General features: G+C 42.2%; 1 protein-coding gene across 1 annotated transcript in view; it reads left to right on the forward strand.

The window, feature by feature from the left end:
- The window catches only part of LOC115150114 (alpha-1-syntrophin), a 63,633-nt gene extending 52,795 nt beyond the window's left edge, over window positions 1–10,838 (forward strand). The window contains exons 4-8 of the mRNA XM_029693055.1: window positions 3,087–3,276; window positions 5,920–6,050; window positions 7,578–7,774; window positions 8,997–9,184; window positions 9,902–10,838. Coding sequence (XP_029548915.1) covers window positions 3,087–3,276; window positions 5,920–6,050; window positions 7,578–7,774; window positions 8,997–9,184; window positions 9,902–9,994 — 799 coding nt within the window. The 3' untranslated portion in view covers window positions 9,995–10,838. The remainder of the gene's footprint in view (window positions 1–3,086; window positions 3,277–5,919; window positions 6,051–7,577; window positions 7,775–8,996; window positions 9,185–9,901) is intronic.
- The last annotated feature ends 10,381 nt before the right edge of the window (window positions 10,839–21,219 follow it).

Here is a 21,219-nt window from a genome sequence, read left to right on the forward strand (position 1 = left end):
GGCCCTGTACCCACAAAGCTTAGGTCTGGACCTGTACCCACAAAGCTTAGGTCTGGACCTGTACCCACAAAGCTTAGGTCTGGACCTGTATCCACAAAGCTTAGCTCTGGACCTGTATCCACAAAGCATCTCCAAGTAGGATAACTGATCTAGGATCTGTCCATGTAATCTTAATCAACATGATCTAAAATACAAAACTGATCCTAAATCAGCACTCCTACTCAGAGGCTCTTTGAGCTCCAGCTGTCCCCTCTGGTTAGACTTTTCGTAGCCTATGGCCAGACCTAGTCCTCTCTTGGATCCAAACGTTGTTATGCTAAGCCTAATTAAAGGCATGTAGTGGAGCAATAGTGTGTATGGGTCCTGCTTCATCTCTCTTCATAGCTCACACGTTATGGCTTGTTCCAGGTGAAAACGAGAATCTGCAGCACACTGGTATTGGGTTACCTAGTACGCTCCACAATGAGCTTTAATAGCTCTCGATGTGAACAAACCCAACGCAATGGTAAATCTAAGCTCTGGCGGTAGTGCTATAGGTCTGGGGGTGTGTCAAATATTTTAGCTATTTTCACTGCCGTTATTATGAGAGCAATCTCTGGCGGTGGCGTGAAATGACTGGGTTTTGATGAATAGACAAGTTGTAGGAGTGATACTGCATGCGTTTGTCAAGTTCTGTAGGTTATTGACTAGTGATGGGGGGCAAAAATTGATACAGTTACATATCGGGATATTATTTTGGACTAATATATCGTATCATTTGACAATATAACAATATTATTTTTGCGCTAGTTGGCTGTACTTGCAATACATATTGTATCGGTTAAGAGCGTTGGGCCAGTAACCGAAATGTCGCTGGTTCGAATCAAAATCAAATCTAATTTTATTGGTTGCATACCCATATATAGCAGATGTTATTGCCGGTGTAGTGAAATGCTTGTGTTCCTAGCTCCCCCCAAAAAATATGTTGATGTGCCCTTGAGCAAGGCACTTAACCCTCATTGCTTCTGTAAGTCGCTCTGGATAAGAACGTCTGCTAAATGATTAAAATGGCAATTTAATACATATCGTATCGGCACCAAAGTATTGTGATAATATCATATCGCGAGGTCCCTGGCAATTCCCAGCCCTATAATTGACAGTCTTTGCGTTGTCATCAATTCCATTTTGTCTGGGAGCATGGAATATTCTCGTCCTAGTCCATTGTGGATCCATACGACAGTCCATTGTGGATCCATACGACAGTCCATTGTGGATCCATACGACAGTCCATTGTGGATCCATACGACAGTCCATTGTGGATCCATACGACAGTCCATTGTGGATCCATACGACAGTCCATTGTGGATCCATACGACAGTCCATTGTGGATCCATACGACAGTCCATTGTGGATCCATACGACAGTCCATTGTGGATTCATACGACAGTCCATTGTGGATCCATACGACAGTCCATTGTGGATCCATACGACAGTCCATTGTGGATCCATACGACAGTCCATTGTGGATTCATACGACAGTTTACTAAATAGCATAGGTACGAGTAATAAGTGATAGCAACATTTGTTTTTAAATCCAGAGTTTTCTGTAATTGCCTTATGTAAGTATAGGCCTTTACGCATCGCAGTTCTCCTCAAATAAAAAATACTAAGCTCCTGTAAATTGTATCGTATGTGTGAGGCACGTTCTCAACAAGCAAGATATAGCTTAGGCCTACCGTTGATATGGCGTTATAGGACTGAACATTTTGAAAAATCTATGTTTGGAGGAGTGTGTCTTTGGCGCTCTTTTGGAAATGGAGAGGGATAGAAGCCAAATGTAGTAATGCACTGCAGGTAGGCCTATGTGAATAATGTAGTAATGCACTGTAGGTAGGCCTATGTGAATAATGTAGTAATGCACTGCAGGTAGGCCTATGTGAATTGTGAATAATGCAGTAATGCACTGCAGGTAGGCCTATGTGAATAATGTAGTAATGCACTGTAGGTAGGCCTATGTGAATAATGTAGTAATGCACTGCAGGTAGACCTATGTGAATAATGTAGTAATGCACTGTAGGTAGTCCTATGTGAATAATGCAGTAATGCACTACAGGTAGGCCTATGTGAATTGTGAATAATGCAGTAATGCACTGCAGGTAGGCCTATGTGAATAATGTAGTAATGTACTGCAGGTAGGCCTATGTGAATAATGTAGTAATGTACTGCAGGTAGGCCTATGTGAATTGTGAATAATGTAGTAATGCACTGCAGGTAGGCCTATGTGAATTGTGAATAATGTAGTAATGCACTGCAGGTAGGCCTATGTGAATTGTGAATAATGTAGTAATGCACTGTAGGTAGGCCTATCTGAATTGTGAATAATGCAGTAATGCACTGCAGGTAGGCCTATGTGAATTGTGAATAATGTAGTAATGCTCTGCAGGTAGACCTATGTGAATTGTGAATAATGCAAAAGCTTCACCAGCAGATCACTTAGAAACCTTCTATGGACGGGCTACTTGGCTAATGCATGGCCAGGATAAAAAAGACACCCAACACATTGCTGTTGAACCAGCCTTCATTATAGTAGGGTAAGGGTAGTCTACTGAAAGCTTGTTTTTTAATCAAATGAAACCGAGAAGAAAAATTGTTACAGGAAAATAACTTAAGTGTTTCTAAATATGAGAGTCACTGGATTATCTTATCTCTTGTTCCATGATGGACATATAGCCTACATGGAGTTTTGTTTTACATACATCTACAATAACAACAGAAGCGTCGCAGCTGGATAGGCTGCGCTTCCATTGTCAAAATCCATGCCATAACCAACTGGGTTACTGCTAAAACCAGCTTTGTCCAGAGGTAAAGGAGAGGAGAATTTTAATAGTATGGAAGTTCATTTGTCACAGGAGGCAAGCTAATTGACCCTCCTCAACTTCAAGGGTCATCAAAATGGATTTTAGTGCATTCTCCAGGGACCTGTGTTTGTCTCTACCCTTTCTCTCCTTATCTCTTTTCTTTCTCCATGTCTCTCACTTCACCCCCCTCTCTCTCTTTCTGTCCCCTCTCTCTCCCCCTTTCCCGCTCCCTCTCTCCCCTCCACACAGGTACTTTGAGGTGATCTCGTCCAGCAGAAAGAGCTCAGTGTTCCTGAGGGCCAAGGACCCTGCCATGGCCCAGTCCTGGTATAACGCCATCCAAGCCGGGGTTTCGGCCCTGGTGCCCCGAGTCAGGGATGAGCTGAGGGCCATGCAAGCGGGCCTGGAGGTCAAACACATGGGATGGATCACTGAACAGGTACAAAGAGTCAAAGGTCAAATGTGAGTTTGTGTTAGGCTTTATGTATATCTATTTATGGCAGCCTGCCCTGGGTTCAAATAATAACTTTGAGCATTTGCTTTAGACTTCCTGGAGTCCCAGGTGGGCGGGTCTTTGTACTTTCGGGACTTTTCGCAACAGACAAGCTCAGTCAAGCACATATAAAGTATTTGAAATTATTTGAAATAGTATTTGATCCCAGGTCTTGGCGCAATTATTTCTTTACTTGTTAGTTTTGACAAATGGTAAAAACAGAACTAAGACAGGCCTCTCTATTGGCTAGTCAGCTAATGTGTCTCTTGAGTGCATTCCAATAAACATTGTCTAACATCAGCTGTTGTGACTGAAAATGTAATCTGGTTTATATCTTGGCATTTTAGTGATGCGAAGGCCAGATTAGCAATGTCTAACTCAAAAGAATGTCTGACTCAAACACTGTGCTCTGTTTAAGTGCATTATCGAATAGTCTAGTGTCTGTTAAGGGACTTTCTGAGAATAGTGTTTGCGCTAGCCTTGTGCTGAGGAGCTGACAATTAGTAAGTCGTATGTGCCTTGAAAAGGGGAAAGAACGAAACATGTACAGTTGAAGTCCCAGTGGGTCAGAAGTGTACATGCACTCAATTAGTATTTGGTAGCATTGCCTTTAAATTGTTTAACTTGGGTCAAACATTTCAGGTAGCCTTCCACAAGCTTCCCACAATGAGTTGGGAGAATTTTGGCCCATTCCTCCTGACAGAGCTGGTGTAACTGAGTCAGGTTTGTAGGCCTCCTTGCTCGCATACGCTTTTTCAGTTCTGCCCACACATTTTCTATGGGATTGAGGTCAGGGCTTTGTGATGGCCACTCCAATACCTTGACTTTGTTGTCCTTAAGCCATTTTGCCACAACTTTGGAAGTATGCTTGGGGCCATTGTCCATTTGGAAGACCCATTTGCGACCAACCTTTAACTTCCTGACTGATGTCTTGAGATGTTGCTTCAATATATCCACATCATTTTCCTCCCTCATGATGACATCTATTTTGTGAAGTGCACCAGTCCCTCCTGCAGCAAAGCACCCCCACAACTTGATGCTGCCACCCCGTGCTTCACGGTTGGGAGGGTGTTTTTTGGCTTGCAAGCCTCCCTCTTTTTCCTCCAAACATAACGATGGTCATTATGGCCAAACAGATCTATTTTTGTTTCATCAGACCAGAGGACATTTCTCCAAAAAGTACGATCTTTTTCCCCATGTGCAGTTGCAAACCGTAGTCTGGCTTTTTTATGGTGGCTTTGGAGCAGTGGCTTTTTCCTTGCTGAGCGGCCTTTCAGGTTATGTCGATATAGGACTCGTTTTACTGTGGATATAGATACTGTTTCCTCCAGCATCTTCACAAGGTCCTTTGCTGTTGTTCTGGGATTGATTTCCACTTTTCGGGCACCAAAGTATGTTAATCTCTAGGAGACAGAACGCGTCTCCTTCCTGAGAGGTATGACGGCTGCGTGGTCCCATGGTGTTTATACTTGCATACTATTGTTTGTACAGATGAGCGTGGTACCTTCAGGCATCTGGATATTGCTCCCAAGGATGAACCAGACTTGTGGGGGTCTACAATTTTCTTTCTGAGGTCTTGGCTGATTTCTTTTGATTTTCCCATGATGTCAAGCAAAGAGGCACTGAGTTTGAAGGTAGGCCTTGAAATACATCCACAGGTATACCTCCAATTGACTCAAATGATGCCAATTAGTCTATCAGAAGCTTTTAAAGCCATGACATCATTTTCTGGAATTTTCCAAGCTGTTTAAAGGCACAGTCAACTTAGTGTATGTAAACTTCTGACCCACTGGAATTGTGATACAATGGAATATAAGTGAAATAATCTGACTGTAAACAATTGTTGGATAAATTACTTGTGTCATGCACAAAGTAGATGTCCTAACCGACTTACCAAAACTCTAGTTTGCGAACTCGAAATTTGTGGAGTGGTTGAAAAAGGACTTTTAATGACTCCAACCTAAGTGTATGTAAAGTTCCGACTTCAACTGTACAACGCATATTGTTGAAAACCCAACAACAAAGACGACAATGTCTAAAACCTGTTGATGGACAGAACAGGATCATTAAACACCTACAAGACATAGAATTTTCCAAGAAAATATTTCTGTCAATGTTTTTAATTGTCCTTGCCCACTGTGAATTCTGACAAATAGACGTTCTTTGGAATGAAAAGAGCCAAATTTGAACCTTCTGATCAAATAGTCACTAACAAGACACTCATTGGTATGCTTCAGGATAAATTTTGTTACACATTTTCCCCGCTTGTACTTCAGTATGGAATTGAAATTAATATTTGATGTTAACCTTTTGTCAAGGAGGTATTTAAATATGTGACAGTGTGTGCATTACACTCATAGAGATGTGTAAATATGTTGTGATATGAGTCATGAAAAGTGTTTGTCGTGTGTGTATGTTTGTGTGTGTGTGTGTATGTTTGTGTGTGCGTGTGTCTGTCTGTCTGTCTCTGTGTGTGTGTGTGTGTCTGTCTGTCTGTCTGTCTGTCTGTCTGTCTGTCTGTCTGTCTGTCTGTCTGTCTGTCTGTCTGTCTGTCTGTCTGTCTGTCTGTTTGTCCTCCTCTCCCTCAAGGCGACCCAGGGTCCAGAGAGACCAGTGCTGGCTCTGCTGACTGAGAGAGACCTGCTGCTGTACCCCACCCTACCTGACAGTAAAGACAGCATCAACAGCCCAGCCAAGAGCCACCCGCTCATCACAACTAGGTAGGATCTACACAATAAAACTGATGCACTGCACTTAGACCAGGGGGTTGAATATCGTTCAAAAGCAGCTAGTCAAATAGCCATTTTCACAGTCTCCATCGATGGCTGAGTTTAGTCCATGGAAAGGAGCAGTATATCTAAAATGGTATATTTCTAGGCTGCAACCTCACCCCCAGCCCCCCAAGAGCAGCCTTTTCTTAAAGTTCTTAGGCCTTGTTCACACTGCAGGCCTTAATGCTCAAATCAGTTTGGTTTTTCAAATCCGTTTTGGAATACTGACTGTCCAAACAGCAAGTTACAAGTGACCGAATAGGATGTGTGTGTTCAGACAGCAGTCATTTGCTGACATGGCTACGCTAGTTGTCATAGTAACAACGGGTGTGTGCAGTGGTGTAGGCTGATTGGTGGTGGTGGTCCTGCTTCCTATCACTCAGAAGTTATGTGGCATGCAAAGGTTACAACAACGCCTGTCATGGATGTTTCTCAGTTGCTTTGAATGTTCAAAATCATAGTGTAGGAAAACTTTTAAAGCCTCAAAGGATAAGATAATCCAACTTTTATAAACAAGTCATTTTTGGCTAGCCAAGGCAGTCAACCAGCTAGCTAGGTAACTGTTCAGCTTTCTAGCACTGTTCATACACAAGTCACATGGCCAGGAATCATATTTGTTTCTAACTTCAAACCATCTACGAAGATGGTTTGAAATGTGACTTCAAATATCAGATTCCATGTGCTTTTTGGCTGTTCAGACTGCAGGAAAAAGAACAGATTCGAATCAGATTTGAGTCACTTCAAACTTCCAATGTGAACACTGCTTTAATGGTCTCTTAAAGGGATGAGCAATGGAAATGTCTATGGCCATATTTGATTTGCCAGTGCAAATAATGCAGTCAGAACTTGCAGATACATCATACAAATAGTAACGAAAAGACACGTAGAATGGTTTAACCCTATAAGGTTTTATAACTTTAAGTCTAAGCCCTTGGGGAGGTGGGGTTCTAAGCTGATATATGGAATTGTTTTAAGATGGTCATACTATGGATCATTTAGCTATTTGATTTAGAATTTTAGGACCTCTTTAGGTATAAAATATTGAATTTGGCCTTTACTTACTAGCCCAGAGAAACGCATTGAATAACATGAATAAATGGCAAAAAAAGACAGTCAAAAAATAAATAATAAGAAACAAGGTTTTGCAGTGATGGTCCTATTTCTTGGTAATATATCTAGGAGATATATTTAGGAGATATGAGAAAGCTCAGGAAATATACAGTACCAGTCAAAAGTTTGGACACACCTACTCATTCCAGGGTTTTTCTTTATTTTTACTATTTTCTACATTGTAGAATAATAGTGAAGACATCAAAACTATGAAATAACACATATGGAATCATGTTTTAACCAATAAAGTGTTAAAACAAAATCTATTTTATATTTGAGATTCTTGCCTTGATGACAGCTTGGCACACTCTTCTCTCTTCCAGCCTCTTACCACCTTTACCCTCTGTTCCTTCCCGTCTCCTCCAGACTGGTCCACTCAGGACCAGGGAAAAGCTCTCCCCTGCTGGACTCTGAGCTCTCCTTTGGGCTGCGCACCGGCACCAAGCAGGGCGTGGAGACCCACTTGTTCCGGGTGGACTCGGCCAAGGAGCTTTCAGCCTGGACCCACATGCTGGTGGACGGCTGCCACAACGCTGCCGAGCTCATCCAGGAGGTCACCACAGGTATAGATACAGGAGTAGCAGATTAAGATTGCCCACTGGGGGAGTTAACACGAGTTTTCAGATCTCAGACAAGGTTCCAGTTTGGGAATGAGGAGTCTCTGCCAAGTTAGCCCACTGAGCTAATGCATGAGCTCGGGAAGATAACACAGAACCATGCTTGCGTGATGAGGGGTCTGAGACTTGCGTTAGGTCTACGTGGACTTTTCCTTTAATTCAATGAATGTTAATTCCCTTCCTGAAAAGGAATTGAACCCATCTCTAATGTCAAATAATATGCCAGGTCCCACTTAATCAAAACAAACAGCTACAAAATACTACATACAGGGCATTCAAAAGTCAACCTGTACTTTCAAAAACATTGTTAATGTTGATTGATAATCAAGTTAGTGCATGGTGTCACCTACAAGAGTTTGTCACTTTAGCGATGAATCGTTGCTGCAGCACAGGTACCTTTTGGTGCGGCAGGTAGCCTAGTGGTTAGAGCGTTGGGCCAGTAACCAAACGGTTGCTGGATCGAATCCCTGAGCTGACAAGGTAAAAATCTGTCGTTCTGCCCTTGAACAAAGGCAATTAACCCACTGTTCCCCGGTAGGCCGTCATTGTAAATAAGAATTTGTTCTTAACTGACTTGCTTAGTTAAAAAAAAAAAAAATACAATTTTTTTGTTGTTGAAAAGTTACATTTTACTGCTCCAACTGCAATAAATCATCATGAATGGCTGCAAGACAGCAGCAGATGGTCTAGCAAAGACCTACAGCAAGTATGCAGGTCTGGCTGTTTTATATAGGGTAGTACTGCCCTCTGCTGGCGTTATGGTGTTGCAACATTATAACAATAAAAAGTCACTCATTGCATTCATTGGAAGCAGCCACATCTAAACTGCCTGAACCTACAAAATCTATTAAATCCAACTGACTGCATTCATATATTCACTGTGATAGAACAGATCAGTCAATCAACCTTTAGTATTCAGCCTTTAGTATTCAACCTTTAGTATTCAGTTTTTTAAATGGAGTGTTAGAGAAACACAGAGCAACCTATAATCAGAACCTTTAGGGGCAGTTTCCTGGACACAGATTAAACGTACTCCTGGTCCTGGACTAAAAAGCAAGAGAATCTCCATTGAGAATGCTTTTTAGTCGAGCACTAGGCCTAGTCTGTGTCTGGAAAAACCGGCCCTTAGTGACCAACCTTCCTAATGCCTATCTGTGGTCCCTGGCAGCCTGCAGCTGGAATGGGAAGGAGTGCAACCTGGGAGTGCACATCGACGAGGGCTTTAGCCTGTTCACTGAGGAGATGGGCATCAGAAAGACGGTGCTCCTCCAGCAGCCCTTCGAGCGTCTGCGCATGTCCTCCGATGACGGTGTACACATGATCTTCCTCGACTTTGGAGGGCCAGAGGCAGAGATTGTGAGTTGGATTGTGTTGGTTGGTTTGTCTCTCTCTCTCTCTTTCTCTTGCTTCTTCTCTCTCTCTCTCTCCCTCTCTCTTTTTCTCTTGCTTCTACTCTCTCTTTCTCTCGCTCTCTCTTTCTCTTGCTTCTACTCTCTCTTTCTCACTCTCTCTCTCGCTTTCTCTCTCTTTTCTCTTGCTTCTACTCTCTCTTTCTCACTCTCTCTCTTTCTCTTGCTTCTATACTCTTTCTCACTCTCTTTCTCTTGCTTCTATACTCTTTCTCACTCTCTTTCTCTTGCTTCTATACTCTTTCTCACTCTCTTTCTCTCGCTCTCTCTTTCTCTTGCTTCTACTCTCTCTTTCTCTTGCTTCTACTCTCTCTTTCTCTCTCTCTTCTCTCTCTCTCTCTTCTACTCACTCACTCTCACTCTTTCTTTCTTTCTTCCTAGCTCTATCTCCTTCTTCCTTTGCTGTTGGGTTCCTTCTCTTGATCACATGACCAACCTCATGTTTTGGTTCCTTCTCTTGATCACATGACCAACATCATTTTCAACCCCCCCCCAAAAAGTTTCAATACAGAGTAAAGGTTTTAACAGAGTAGTCATTGTTTGCTATGCTAACATACTCAACTATAACAACGTCAAAGGTGATGATGAACTTCTCTCTCTCTTCCCTCTGCCTCCCCCTTCCTCTCTCCCTCTCTCTCCCTCCTTTCCTCTTCCTCCCTTGCAGCAACTGGACCTGCACTCTTGCCCCAAGACCATGGTGTTCATCATCCACTCCTTCCTCTCTGCTAAGGTCAAGCGGCTAGGCCTGTTAGCATGATAACAGATTGACCTGCAACCCCTCTGCCCACCCTGAAAAACCACCAAACCACCGAAGCATATTTACACAAAGCCATGACTCTAACGTTAGGAGGATGCGATGTCACTGCAGAGGACATGATGTCACCGCTCTATTTCAAACCGCCACCAAGCGGTTACAACAGACAGCATTGATATTACAAAAATCATGACGGCTTTGAAATTTGTTACAGAATTTTCAAATGTTACCTGCATTGTTTACTGATTGAATTATTCAGAGAGGTTAGTGTTTTATCATCCTAAATGTACGTTATTTTTATGTTTGGCCGCCATTTTGAGAAACATTATTTTATGTCTGCTATTAAGGATGTTTTCCAAGTGTTGATTCAGAGACATTTTGAGTGCAGCGAAAAGCCTTTTGAATCTCCCTGCATTTCTTTAGTAGATTCATAAATGTTTCCCATAGCCAATATCAACATGAAGATGAACTATATGTCATAAAGCTGATTTAAAGTTAACCCCTAAATCCAAGTGTTTAGAAACGGATTATTGCCACTGTTTAGTAATTTCACTTAACAAAAGCCCCACTCTCCAACTAACTTGAATGACCTTATGCATAAGAGTACTATGCCTTTGTATCGATACAATATATACATATTTTGACACTAACTTCAGACACGAAGTTCACCCTCTAGATCATTTTGATGAAAGATCGATGGAATAGTTCTAACATTGGTATTATCAGAGCCTTATAGCTGTAGGTGTTTGGACCTAGAAACCTACAGTGCCTTCAGAAAGTATCTTTTTTTTAAACTTGTTCCACATTGTGTTGCGTTACAGCCTACATTAAAAATGGATTAAATATATATTTGTTCTCACCCATCTACACACAATACCCCATAATGACAAAGTGAAAACATGTTATTAGAAATGTTTGCAAATGTATTGAAATACAAAAATATCTCATTTACATAAGTTTTCACACCAATGAGTCACTATATGTTAGAATCACCTTTGGCAGTGATTACAGCTGTGAGTCTTTCTGGGTAAGTCTCTAAGAGCTGTGCACACCTGGGCTGTACAATATTTGCACATTATTATTTTTTAAATTCTACAAGCTCTGTCAAGTTGGTTGTTGATCATTGCTACACAGCCAGCCATTTTCAAGTCTTGAGGTAACTGTAACTAGGCCACTCAGGATCATTCCATGTCATCTTGGTAAGCAACTCCAGTTTATATTTGGCCTTTTAGGTTATTGTCCTGCTGAAAGATGAATTTGTCTCCCAGTGTCTGTTGGAAAGCAGACTGAACCAGGATTTCCTTTCGGATTTTGCCTGTGCTTAGAGGCTCCATTGCAGAGGACAAGCATACCCATAATATGATTCAGCCACCACCACGCTTGAAGATATGAAAAGTGGTACTCAGTGAGGTGTTGCGTTGTATTTGCCCCCAACATAACGCTTTGTATATAGAACATAACATTAATTTCTTTCCAGGTGTTTTGCCGTATTACTTTAGTGCCTTATTGCGAACAGGATGCATGTTTTGGAATATCTTTATTCTGTACAGGCTTTCTTCTTTTCACTCTGTCATTTAGGTTAGTATTGTGGAGTAACTACAATGTTGTTGATCCATCATCAGTTTTCTCCTATCAAAGCCATTAAACTCTAACTGTTTTAAAGTCACCATTGGCCTCATGATGAAATCCCTGAGCGGTTTCCTTCCTCTCCTGCAACTGAGTTAGGAAGGATGACTATCTTTGTAGTGACTGGGTGTATTGGCACACCATCCAAAGTGTAATGAATAACTTAACCATGTTCAAAGGGATGTAAAATGTCAGCTTTTTTATTTTTACCCATCTACCAATAGGTGCCCTTCTTTGCGAGGCATTGGAAAACCTCCCTGGTCTTTGTGGTTGAATATGTTTTTGAAATGCACTGCTCAACTGGGGGATCTTACAGATAATTGTATGTGTGGGGTACAGAGATTAGGTAGTCATTCATAAATCATGTTAAACACTATTATTGCACACAGAGTGAGTCCATACAACTTATGTGACATTTCAGCTTTTCATTTTCAACAAATTTGTGAACACTTCTAAAAACAATTCCACTTTGACATTATGGGGTGTTATGTGTAGGTCAGTGACACAAAATCTAAATTTAATCAATTTTAAATTCAGGCTGTAACATAACAAAATGTGGAAAAAGTCAAGGGGTGTGAATACTTTCTGAAGGAACTGTATGTATATATTTAGGTCTGGGTATAACATTATCAATTAATACATTGATAGTGTTTAATATTGAAACAGCAATGAGTTCTCAGAATATATGCAACAGGTACTGAGATGATATATTGTAACCGTCCTTACAAAGCTAGTTGAATTTGTCTTAACGACTACATCCAAAATCACAAATGCATTTGAAAGATATCAGCTTGTTGTGGAGTAATGGTGCGGTTTTCATACAGCTTTAGTCTTTTTGTTAGTGTGTGCATTTACAGAAATCATCGCGAACCAACTGAAAATGAACAAAAATGGCATCTATATTTTACATGACAATGTGTTCAATTGCCCCCATTTCTTTTGTGTCAATGGGATATCCACAATTTGTGGCCTTCTCTCTACAATGCTAAACAAACTTATATTAATATATTTCAAAACTAAAACTTTTTTGCTTTCAAGAATACAAATGTATGGTATATTCTTATTTAAACAAAAGGTGTGCCTTGCAGGATTGTTTGTATATAAAAGTGTAATAAACTTTGTTAACTTTTACTGTTCTTTATTGGTAGATCTTGACATTTTATTATTTTATTTAACCTTTATTTTAACAGGGAAGACAAATTGAGTACTAGGTCTCTTCAAATGCGCACTGTTTAATAAAACCTATATATATATATATATATATATATATACACACACACACACACACACACACACATATATATATATATAGACACAGTGCATCCGGAACATATGCAGACCCCTTCGATTTATCCACATCTTGTTACGTTACAGCCTTGTTCTAAAATGCATTAAATAAAACAATTTCCACATCAATCTATACACAATACCCCATAATGACAACGTGAAAACCGGTTCTAACATTTTTGCAAAAAAACACATAAAAAAATGAAATACCTTATTAACAGAAGTATTCAGACCCTTTGATATGAGACTCGAAATTGACTTCAGGTGCATCTTGTTTCCCTTGATCATCCTTGAGATGTTTCTACAACTTGATTGGGGCCTGCCTGTGGTAAATTTAAATTGATGGGGCATGATTTGGAAAGGCACACACTGTCTATATAAGGTCCCACAGTTGACAGTGCATGTCAGAGCAAAAATCAAGCCATAAGGCCAAAGGAATTGTCCGTAGAGCTCTGAGACAGGATTCAAGGTCCCCAGGAACACAGTGGCCTCCATCATTCTTAAATGGAAGAAGTTTGGAACCACTAAGACTCTTCCTAGAGCTGGTCGCCTGGCCAAACTGAGCAACTGAGGGAGAAGGGCCTTGGTCAAGGAGGTGACCAAGAAACCGATGGTCACTCTGACAGAGCTCCAGAGTTCCTCTGTGGAGATGGGAGAACCTTCCAGAAGGACAACCATCTCTGCAGCACTGCACCAAACAGGCCTTTATGGTAGAGTGGCCAGACAGGAAGCCACTCCTCAGTAAAAGGCACATAAAGGACTCAGACCATGAGAAACAAGATTCTCTAGTCTGATGAAACCAAGATTGAACACTTTGTCCTGAATGCCAACTGTCATGTCTGGAGGAATCCTGACACCATCCCTATGGTGAAGCATGGTGGTGGCAGCATCATGCTGTAGGGATGTTTTTCAGTGGCAGGGACTGGGAGACTAGTCAGGATCAAGGGGAAAGATGAACGGAGCAAAGTACAGAGAGATCCTTGATGAAAACCTGCTCCAGACCACTTAGGACCTCAGACTGGGACGGTTCACCTTCCAACAGGTAAACGAGACTGCAGAGTTTCAAACTAGAACCAAGTTCCTACATTTTAATATAAAAAAGGATTTTATCAAACAAAACTATGCAACCTTTTATCTCTGGGACCCTCAGGATGATTCAGATCAAGATTTTTGAATGTAAGTAAACATCAAAAAAGACCCTGTCTTTCAAAGATAATTTGTAAATATCCAAATAACTTCACAGATCTTCATTGTAAAGGGTTTTAATACTGTTTCCCATGCTTGTTCAATGAACAATAAACAATTAATCAACATGCACTTGTGGATCGGTCATTAAGACACTAACAGCTTACAGACGGTAGGCAATTAAGGTCACAGTTATGAAAACTTAGGACACTAAAGAGGCCTTTCTACTGACTGAAAAACACACAAAAAAAGATGTCCAGGGTCCCTGCTCATCTGTGTGAACATGCTTTAGGCATGCTGCAAGAAGGCATGAGGACTTCAGATGTGGCCAGGGAAATAAATTGCAATGCCCGTACTGTGAGACGCCTAAGACAGCGCTACAGGGAGACAGGATGGACAGCTGATTTTCCTCGCAGTGGCAGACCACGTGTAACAACACCTGCACAGGATCAGTACATCCGAACATCACACCTGCGGGACAGGTACATGATGGCAACAACAACTGCCCGAGTTACACCAGGAATGCACAATCCCTCCAACTGTCCTCAATAGGCTGAGAGAGTCTGAACTGAGGGTTTGTTGGCCTGTTGTAAGGCAGGTCCTCACCAGACATCACTGGCAACAACGTCGCCTATGGGCACAAACCCACCGTCGCTGGACCAGACAGGACTGGCAGAAAGTGCTCTTCACTGACGAGTCACGGTTTTGTCTCACCAGGGGTGATGGTCGGATTCACGTTTATCATTGAGGGAATGAGCGTTACACCGAGGCCTGTACTCTGGATCGAGGTGGAGCGTCCGTCATGGTCTGGGGCGGTGTGTCACAGCATCATCGGACTGAGCTTGTTGTCATTTTAGGCAATAACATCGCTGTGCGTTACAGGGAAGACATCCTCCTCCCTCGTGTGGTACCCTTCCTGCAGGCTCATCCTGACATGACCCTCCAGCATAACAATGCCACCAGCCATACTGCTCGTTCTGTGCGTGATTTCCTGCAATACAGGAATATCAGTGTTCTGCCATGGCCAGCGAAGAGCCCGGATCTCAATCCCGTTGAGCACGTCTGGGACCTGTTGGATTGGAGGGTGAGTGCTAGGGCCATTCCCCCCAGAAATGTCCGGGAACTTGCAGGTGCCTTGGCGGAAGAGTGAGGTAACATCTCACAGCAAGAACTGGCAAATCTGGTGCAGTCCATGAGGAGGAGATGCACTGCAGTACTTCATGCAGCTGGTGGCCACACCAGATACTGACTGTTACTTTTAATTTTAACCCCCCCCCCTTTGTTCAGGGACACATTATTCCATTTCTGTTAGTCACATGTCTGTGGAACTTGTTCAGTTTATGTCTTAGTTGTTGAATCCTGTTATGTTCATACAAATATTTACACATTAAGTTTGCTGAAAATAAACGGTGTTGACAGTGAGAGGACGTTTCTTTTTTTGCTGAGTTTACATTGATACATTCACCTCTGAAGGTAAATAAACCAGTTGCTGTGATAAAAGCGTTTTGTTGTTGTACAGTCTCCTCAAACAGTAGCATGGTATTTTCACACTGTAATAGCTACTGTAAATTGGACAGAGCAGTTAGATTAACAATAATTAAAGTTTTCTGCCCATATTAGACATGTCTATGTCCTGGAAAGTTTGCTGTTACGTACAACGTAATTTTAGTCACATTAGCGTACGTTAGCAACAACCGTCCCGGTTTAGGGACACCGATCCCATAGAGGTTAACCCCATCAACCATGATGGCCCGAGTTCTGTCACTAAGATAATCATGAAACCAAGTAGGAGTCAGAGCTCAGGCGTATCGAGGACAACTTATTCAATAAAATAGCATGATCAACAGTATCAAAAGCTTTTGACAGGTCCACAAACAAAGCAGAACATTTCATTGTAGTGTCGAAACCTTTGACAAGATCATTAACAACTAAAGTGGCCACTGTAATAGTACTGTACTATGCCCAGGACTAAACCCTGATTGATTTGCATTCAAAATACTTTAGAAATCTGAGATTTCTCAGATAAAACAGCTGTAGATTTACCAAGGATTCAAAGATCTTAGCTAGATAATGAAATGGGGCGATAATGATTAAAATCACTACTATCCCCGTCCTTATGGAGTGGCAGCACAAGAGCTGATTTCCATACTTTTGGAATATTTCCTGATAAATGTTAAATAACAAAATGTGGGTTAATTAGCCAACAATGATGGGCGCAGCACACTTAAGCAGACCAGGATTCCTGAAGATTTCTTGTTGTCTATTGCTTAGCAAAGCATCCAAGACTAAAAGAAAAGCTTTGAATATAATTTCTCTGATCATTCATCAAGTTTCCCCTATCAGCATCCAGCCCAATATCATTGTGAATAGGCTTAGAAGTTCTTTCAAAGAGAGAACCCGCTGAAATCAAATGGTGATTCAATGATGGCACTTTTTATTCGTAATATGTCTGAATTAATTTGATGTGGCAGAGAGGAGGAAGTAGAACATTTTTTACATTTACATTTTAGTCATTTAGCAGACGCTCTTATCCAGAGCGACTTACAGTAGAACCCTTCAGGGATTTGACAGTTTTCCAGAATTTAGCGGGTTCCCATTACAATCCGAAAGAGCGGTTACATAATAATCAGATTTAGCCTTTCTGATTTGTCTTACACAATTATTCCTCAGTTGCTTAAACGTTTGTTAGTCCGTGCCTAATCCTGTGTTCCTGGCCTTGACCAAAGCATCATCACTTTTATGAATGACTTCTGATATTTCCAGAGTCTACCTTTAACCCTTAATTCTGCAAAAAAAGCTCTGTTAAATCAGGTTCAAGGATAGCTGAAATAAAATCACAAAAAAAACGAACGTTTTTAAAGTTCCTCTTTGTGATGACACGAAGCTTAGAAGTGTGTATTCTCACATCTCTAACACAAAACAACTTGGCAATGGTCACTAATGTCTTGGGCAAAGACAAGTTGAAACATGTTTCTCTGGTGTAATCTTTAAAATAATATCAATCAGAGACAAAAGGCTTGAAGATGGGTGGCTCAAATCTTTGGGCAAGGGAAATGGATTTCAGTAAAGCGACAGATAATTGTTTTTTGTATAGGAATGGCCACTCCACCCCCTCTACCCTTTCTGTCAGCTCTGAACACATTTTAACCCTCCATATTAATATCAGAGTACAGAATGTCCCCAGAGATCCACATTTCAGTCAATACCAAAATGTCCGGATTCATCTGCATAGCCCAGATGTGGATGTAATCCAGTTTAGGAAGCAAGCTGAACCCAAGTCTTTTACGATTTTTTAAAGTCATATGGAGTCTCCAACTCAAACAAGCTACGTTCAATAGACGGTTGCAGGGCCTTTCTGATGGTTGATATTGATGTAGTTGGTATGGCTATAAGATTGTATAAAACTGCACCATTTGGTCGATCCCTATTAGTAATAGAAGGAGTAGAAATGTGAATGACTTTTCCACCGTTAGCACCATAGGGCCTGAGGCTGCAGCCAATGTCAATAGGAACTCTGAGTAACCAATGATGGGATGTTATAAACGGACTTCTATACATGGCCTTTGGCTGCTATCGAGCAACAGCCCAAGCCTTCTATGTGATTTGAAAACCGAGGGGGTATTCAAGTTTATGGAATTCACATTTGAACTTAAAGCACTGGGTGAGCAGACCACAGTGGGCTTTTCTTTTGAGCTTACAACAGCAGATCTAAGAGTGGAGTTCAAAAGAATGGGAACAAGATTACAACTGACAACACCAGTGGCAATATAGACAACAGTATGACGATAACGCTTAGAAAGGATGGGAAGTATTACCTGAGAGGGGCTTGGTCTGTCTCTGAGTCAACATCTTAATTAACGTGGCCTTGAAATCATATGAGTATGATTGACAAGCTACATATGTAATGAAGTTCCCGCTCCCAAAAGTGCAGTAATTGCAACGCACTGTTTTTTTGGACGCAGTACTTGCCACAATAACTGCAGTATAAGTTACACTGCACTGTAACTGCAATCTTTTTTCCTAAGAGAAGTGCGGGATGCGAACCGCTGTCCACATCAACACTATATCAAATCTAATTTTATTGGTCACATACACATGGTTAGCAGATGTTAATGCGAGTGTAGCAAAATGCTTGTGCTTCTAGTTCCGACAATGCAGTAATATCTAACAAGTAATCTAACAAATTCACAACAACTACCTTATACGCATAAATGTAAAGGGATGAATAAGAATGTACATATAAATATATGTATGAGCGAGGGCCGTGCGGCATAGGCAAGATGCAGTAAATGGTATAGAATACAGTATAAACTTACATATGAGATGAGAAATGTAAGATATGTAAACACTATTAAAGTGCCGTTATTTAAAGTGACTAGTGATGCCTTTATTAAGCCCATTTATTAAAGTGGCCAGAGATTTCAGTTTGTATGTTGGCAGCAGCCTCTCTAGGTTAGTGATGGCTATTTAACAGTCTGATGGCCTTGAGGTAGAAGCTGTAGGTGCTGTAGGTGTCCTGGAGGGCAGGTAGTTTGCCCCCGGGGATGCGTTGTGCAGACCGCACTACCCTCTGGAGAGCCTTGCAGTTGAGGGCGGTGCAGTTGCCGTACCAGGCGGTGATACAGCCCGACAGGATGCTCTCGATTGTGTATCTGTAAAAGTTTGTGAGTGTTTTAGGTGTCAAGCCCCAAAAAATGTCAGCCTCCTGAGGTTGAAGAGGCGCTGTTGCACCATCTTCACCACGCTGTCTGTGTGGGTGGACCATTTCAGTTTGTCCGTGATGTGTATGCCGAGGAACTTAAAACTTTCCACCTTCTCCACTACTGTCCCGTTGATGTGGATGGGGGGTGCTCCCTCTGCTGTTTCCTGAAGTCCACGATCATCCCCTTTGTTTTGTTGACATTGAGTGAGAGGTTATTTTCCTGACACCACACTCTGAGGGCCCTCACCTCCTCCCTGTAGGCCATCTTGTCGTTGTTGGTAATCAAGCCTACCACTGTAGTGTCATCTGCAAACTTGATGATTGAGTTGGAAGCGTGCATGGCCACGCAGTCGTGGGTGAACAGGGAGTACAGGGAGTACAGGAGAGGGCTGAACGCACCCTTGTGGGGCCCCAGTGTTGAGGATTAGCGGGGCGGGGATGTTGTTTCCTACCTTCACCACCTGGGGGCGGCCCTTCAGAAGTCCAGGGCCCAGTTGCACAGGGCGGCGTTGAGACCCAGGGTCTCAAGCTTAATGACTAGTTTGGAGGGTACAATGGTGTTAAATGCTGAGCTGTAGTCAATGAACAGCATTCTTACATAGGTATTCCCCTTGTCCAGATGGGATAGGGTAGTGTGATGGCAATTGCATCGTCTGTGGACCTATTGGGGCGGTAAGCAAATTGGAGTGGGTCTAGGGTATCAGGTAGGGTGGAGGTGATATGATCCTTGACTAGTGTGACGACCCTCCCACTCTGTCTGCCGTATTCTCTCTTTGTCCTTGTTTCCTTATTAGGATGCCCGTGGGCGGAGTTGGAAGGGTCGTCAGCTAGATGGGAAACACCTGGGCTTGGGTGTGTCCCAGGATAAAGGCACCTCTCCACAGTCATTGGGAAGACTCTCTCCATGCAGACACCTTGTTGTTTTTGGTTGTGCTAGTTATGGTATCTAATAAATATATATTTTTGATACTCCTTGTCTCCACGTTGTCTCCCTTTTGTTTGCGGAACTCTGAGCCGGTTCGTAACACTAGTCTCTCAATGCACTTCATGATGACAGAAGTGAGTGCAATGGGGCGATAGTCATTTCATTCAGTTACCTTAGCTTTCTTGGGAACAGGAACAATGGTGGCCATCTTGAAGTATGTGGGGACAGCAGACTGGGATAGGGATTGATTGAATATGTCCGTAAACACACCAGCCAGCTGGTTTGCGCATGCTCTGAGGACGCGACTATGGATGCTGTCTGGGCTGGCAGCCTTTCGAGGGTTAATACGTTTAAATGTTTTACTCACGTTGGTCACGGACAAGGAGACCCCACAGGCTTTGGCCTTGTCAGTGGCACTGTATTGTCCTCAAAGCGAGCAAAGAAGTTGATTCATTTGTCTGGGAGCAAGATGACGATGTGCGCGACGGGGCTGCAGACCCTGCCACATAGGTCTCATGTTTGAGCTGTTTAATTGCGACTCTACTTTGTCTCTATACTGACACTTTGCTTGTTTGATTGCCTTGCGGAGGGAATAGCTGCACTGTTTGTATTCAGTCATGGTTCCAGTCGCCTTGCCATGATTAAAAGTGGTGGTTCGCACTTTCAGTTTTGTGCGAATGCTGCCATCAATCCACGGTTTCTGGTTAGAAAAGGTTTTAATAGCCACAGTGGGTATGAGATCTCCGATGCACTTGAAAATAAACTCGCTCACCGAGTCCGCGTATACATCAATGTTATTGTCAGGATATCCAGAACATATCCCAGATCACGTGATCGAAGCAATCTTAAAGCGTGGAATCTGATTGGTCAGACCAGCGTTGGATAGACCTGACCATGGGCGTTTCCTGTTTTAGTTTCTGTCTATAGGCTGGGAGCAACAAAATGGAGTCATGGTCAGATTTGCCGAAGGCAGGGCGGGGGAGGACTTTGTCTGCATTGTGGAAGTTGGAGTAGCAATGATCCAGAATGCTACCAGCTCGTGTCGCGCTTTCGATATGCTGATAGAATTTAGGAAGTCTCATTCTCAGGTTAGCTTTGTTAAAATCCCCAGCAACAATAAATGCAGCCTCAGGATGTATGGTTTCCAGTTTACATAGAGGCCAGTGAAGTTCTTTCAGGGCTGACAAGCTATCTGCTTGGGTGGGGGGGTATACACGGCTGTGACTGTAATTGAAGAGAATTCTCTTGGAAGATAATGCGGTCGGCATTTGTAAGGAATTCTAGGCCAAGTGAACAAAAGGACTTGAGTTTCTGTATGTTGTTATGATTACACCATGAGTCGTTAATCATAAGGCATACACCCCCGCCCTTCTTCTTACCAGAGAGGTGTTTGTTTCTGTCGGTGCAATGCGTAAAGAAACCGGGTGGCTGTACCGACTCTGACAACATATCCCGAGTGAGCCATGTTTCCATGAAACAGAGAATGTTACAATCTCTGATGTC

This window comes from Salmo trutta, chromosome 16 (assembly GCF_901001165.1).
Source record: "Salmo trutta chromosome 16, fSalTru1.1, whole genome shotgun sequence".
In the NCBI taxonomy this organism is placed as follows: domain Eukaryota; kingdom Metazoa; phylum Chordata; class Actinopteri; order Salmoniformes; family Salmonidae; genus Salmo; species Salmo trutta.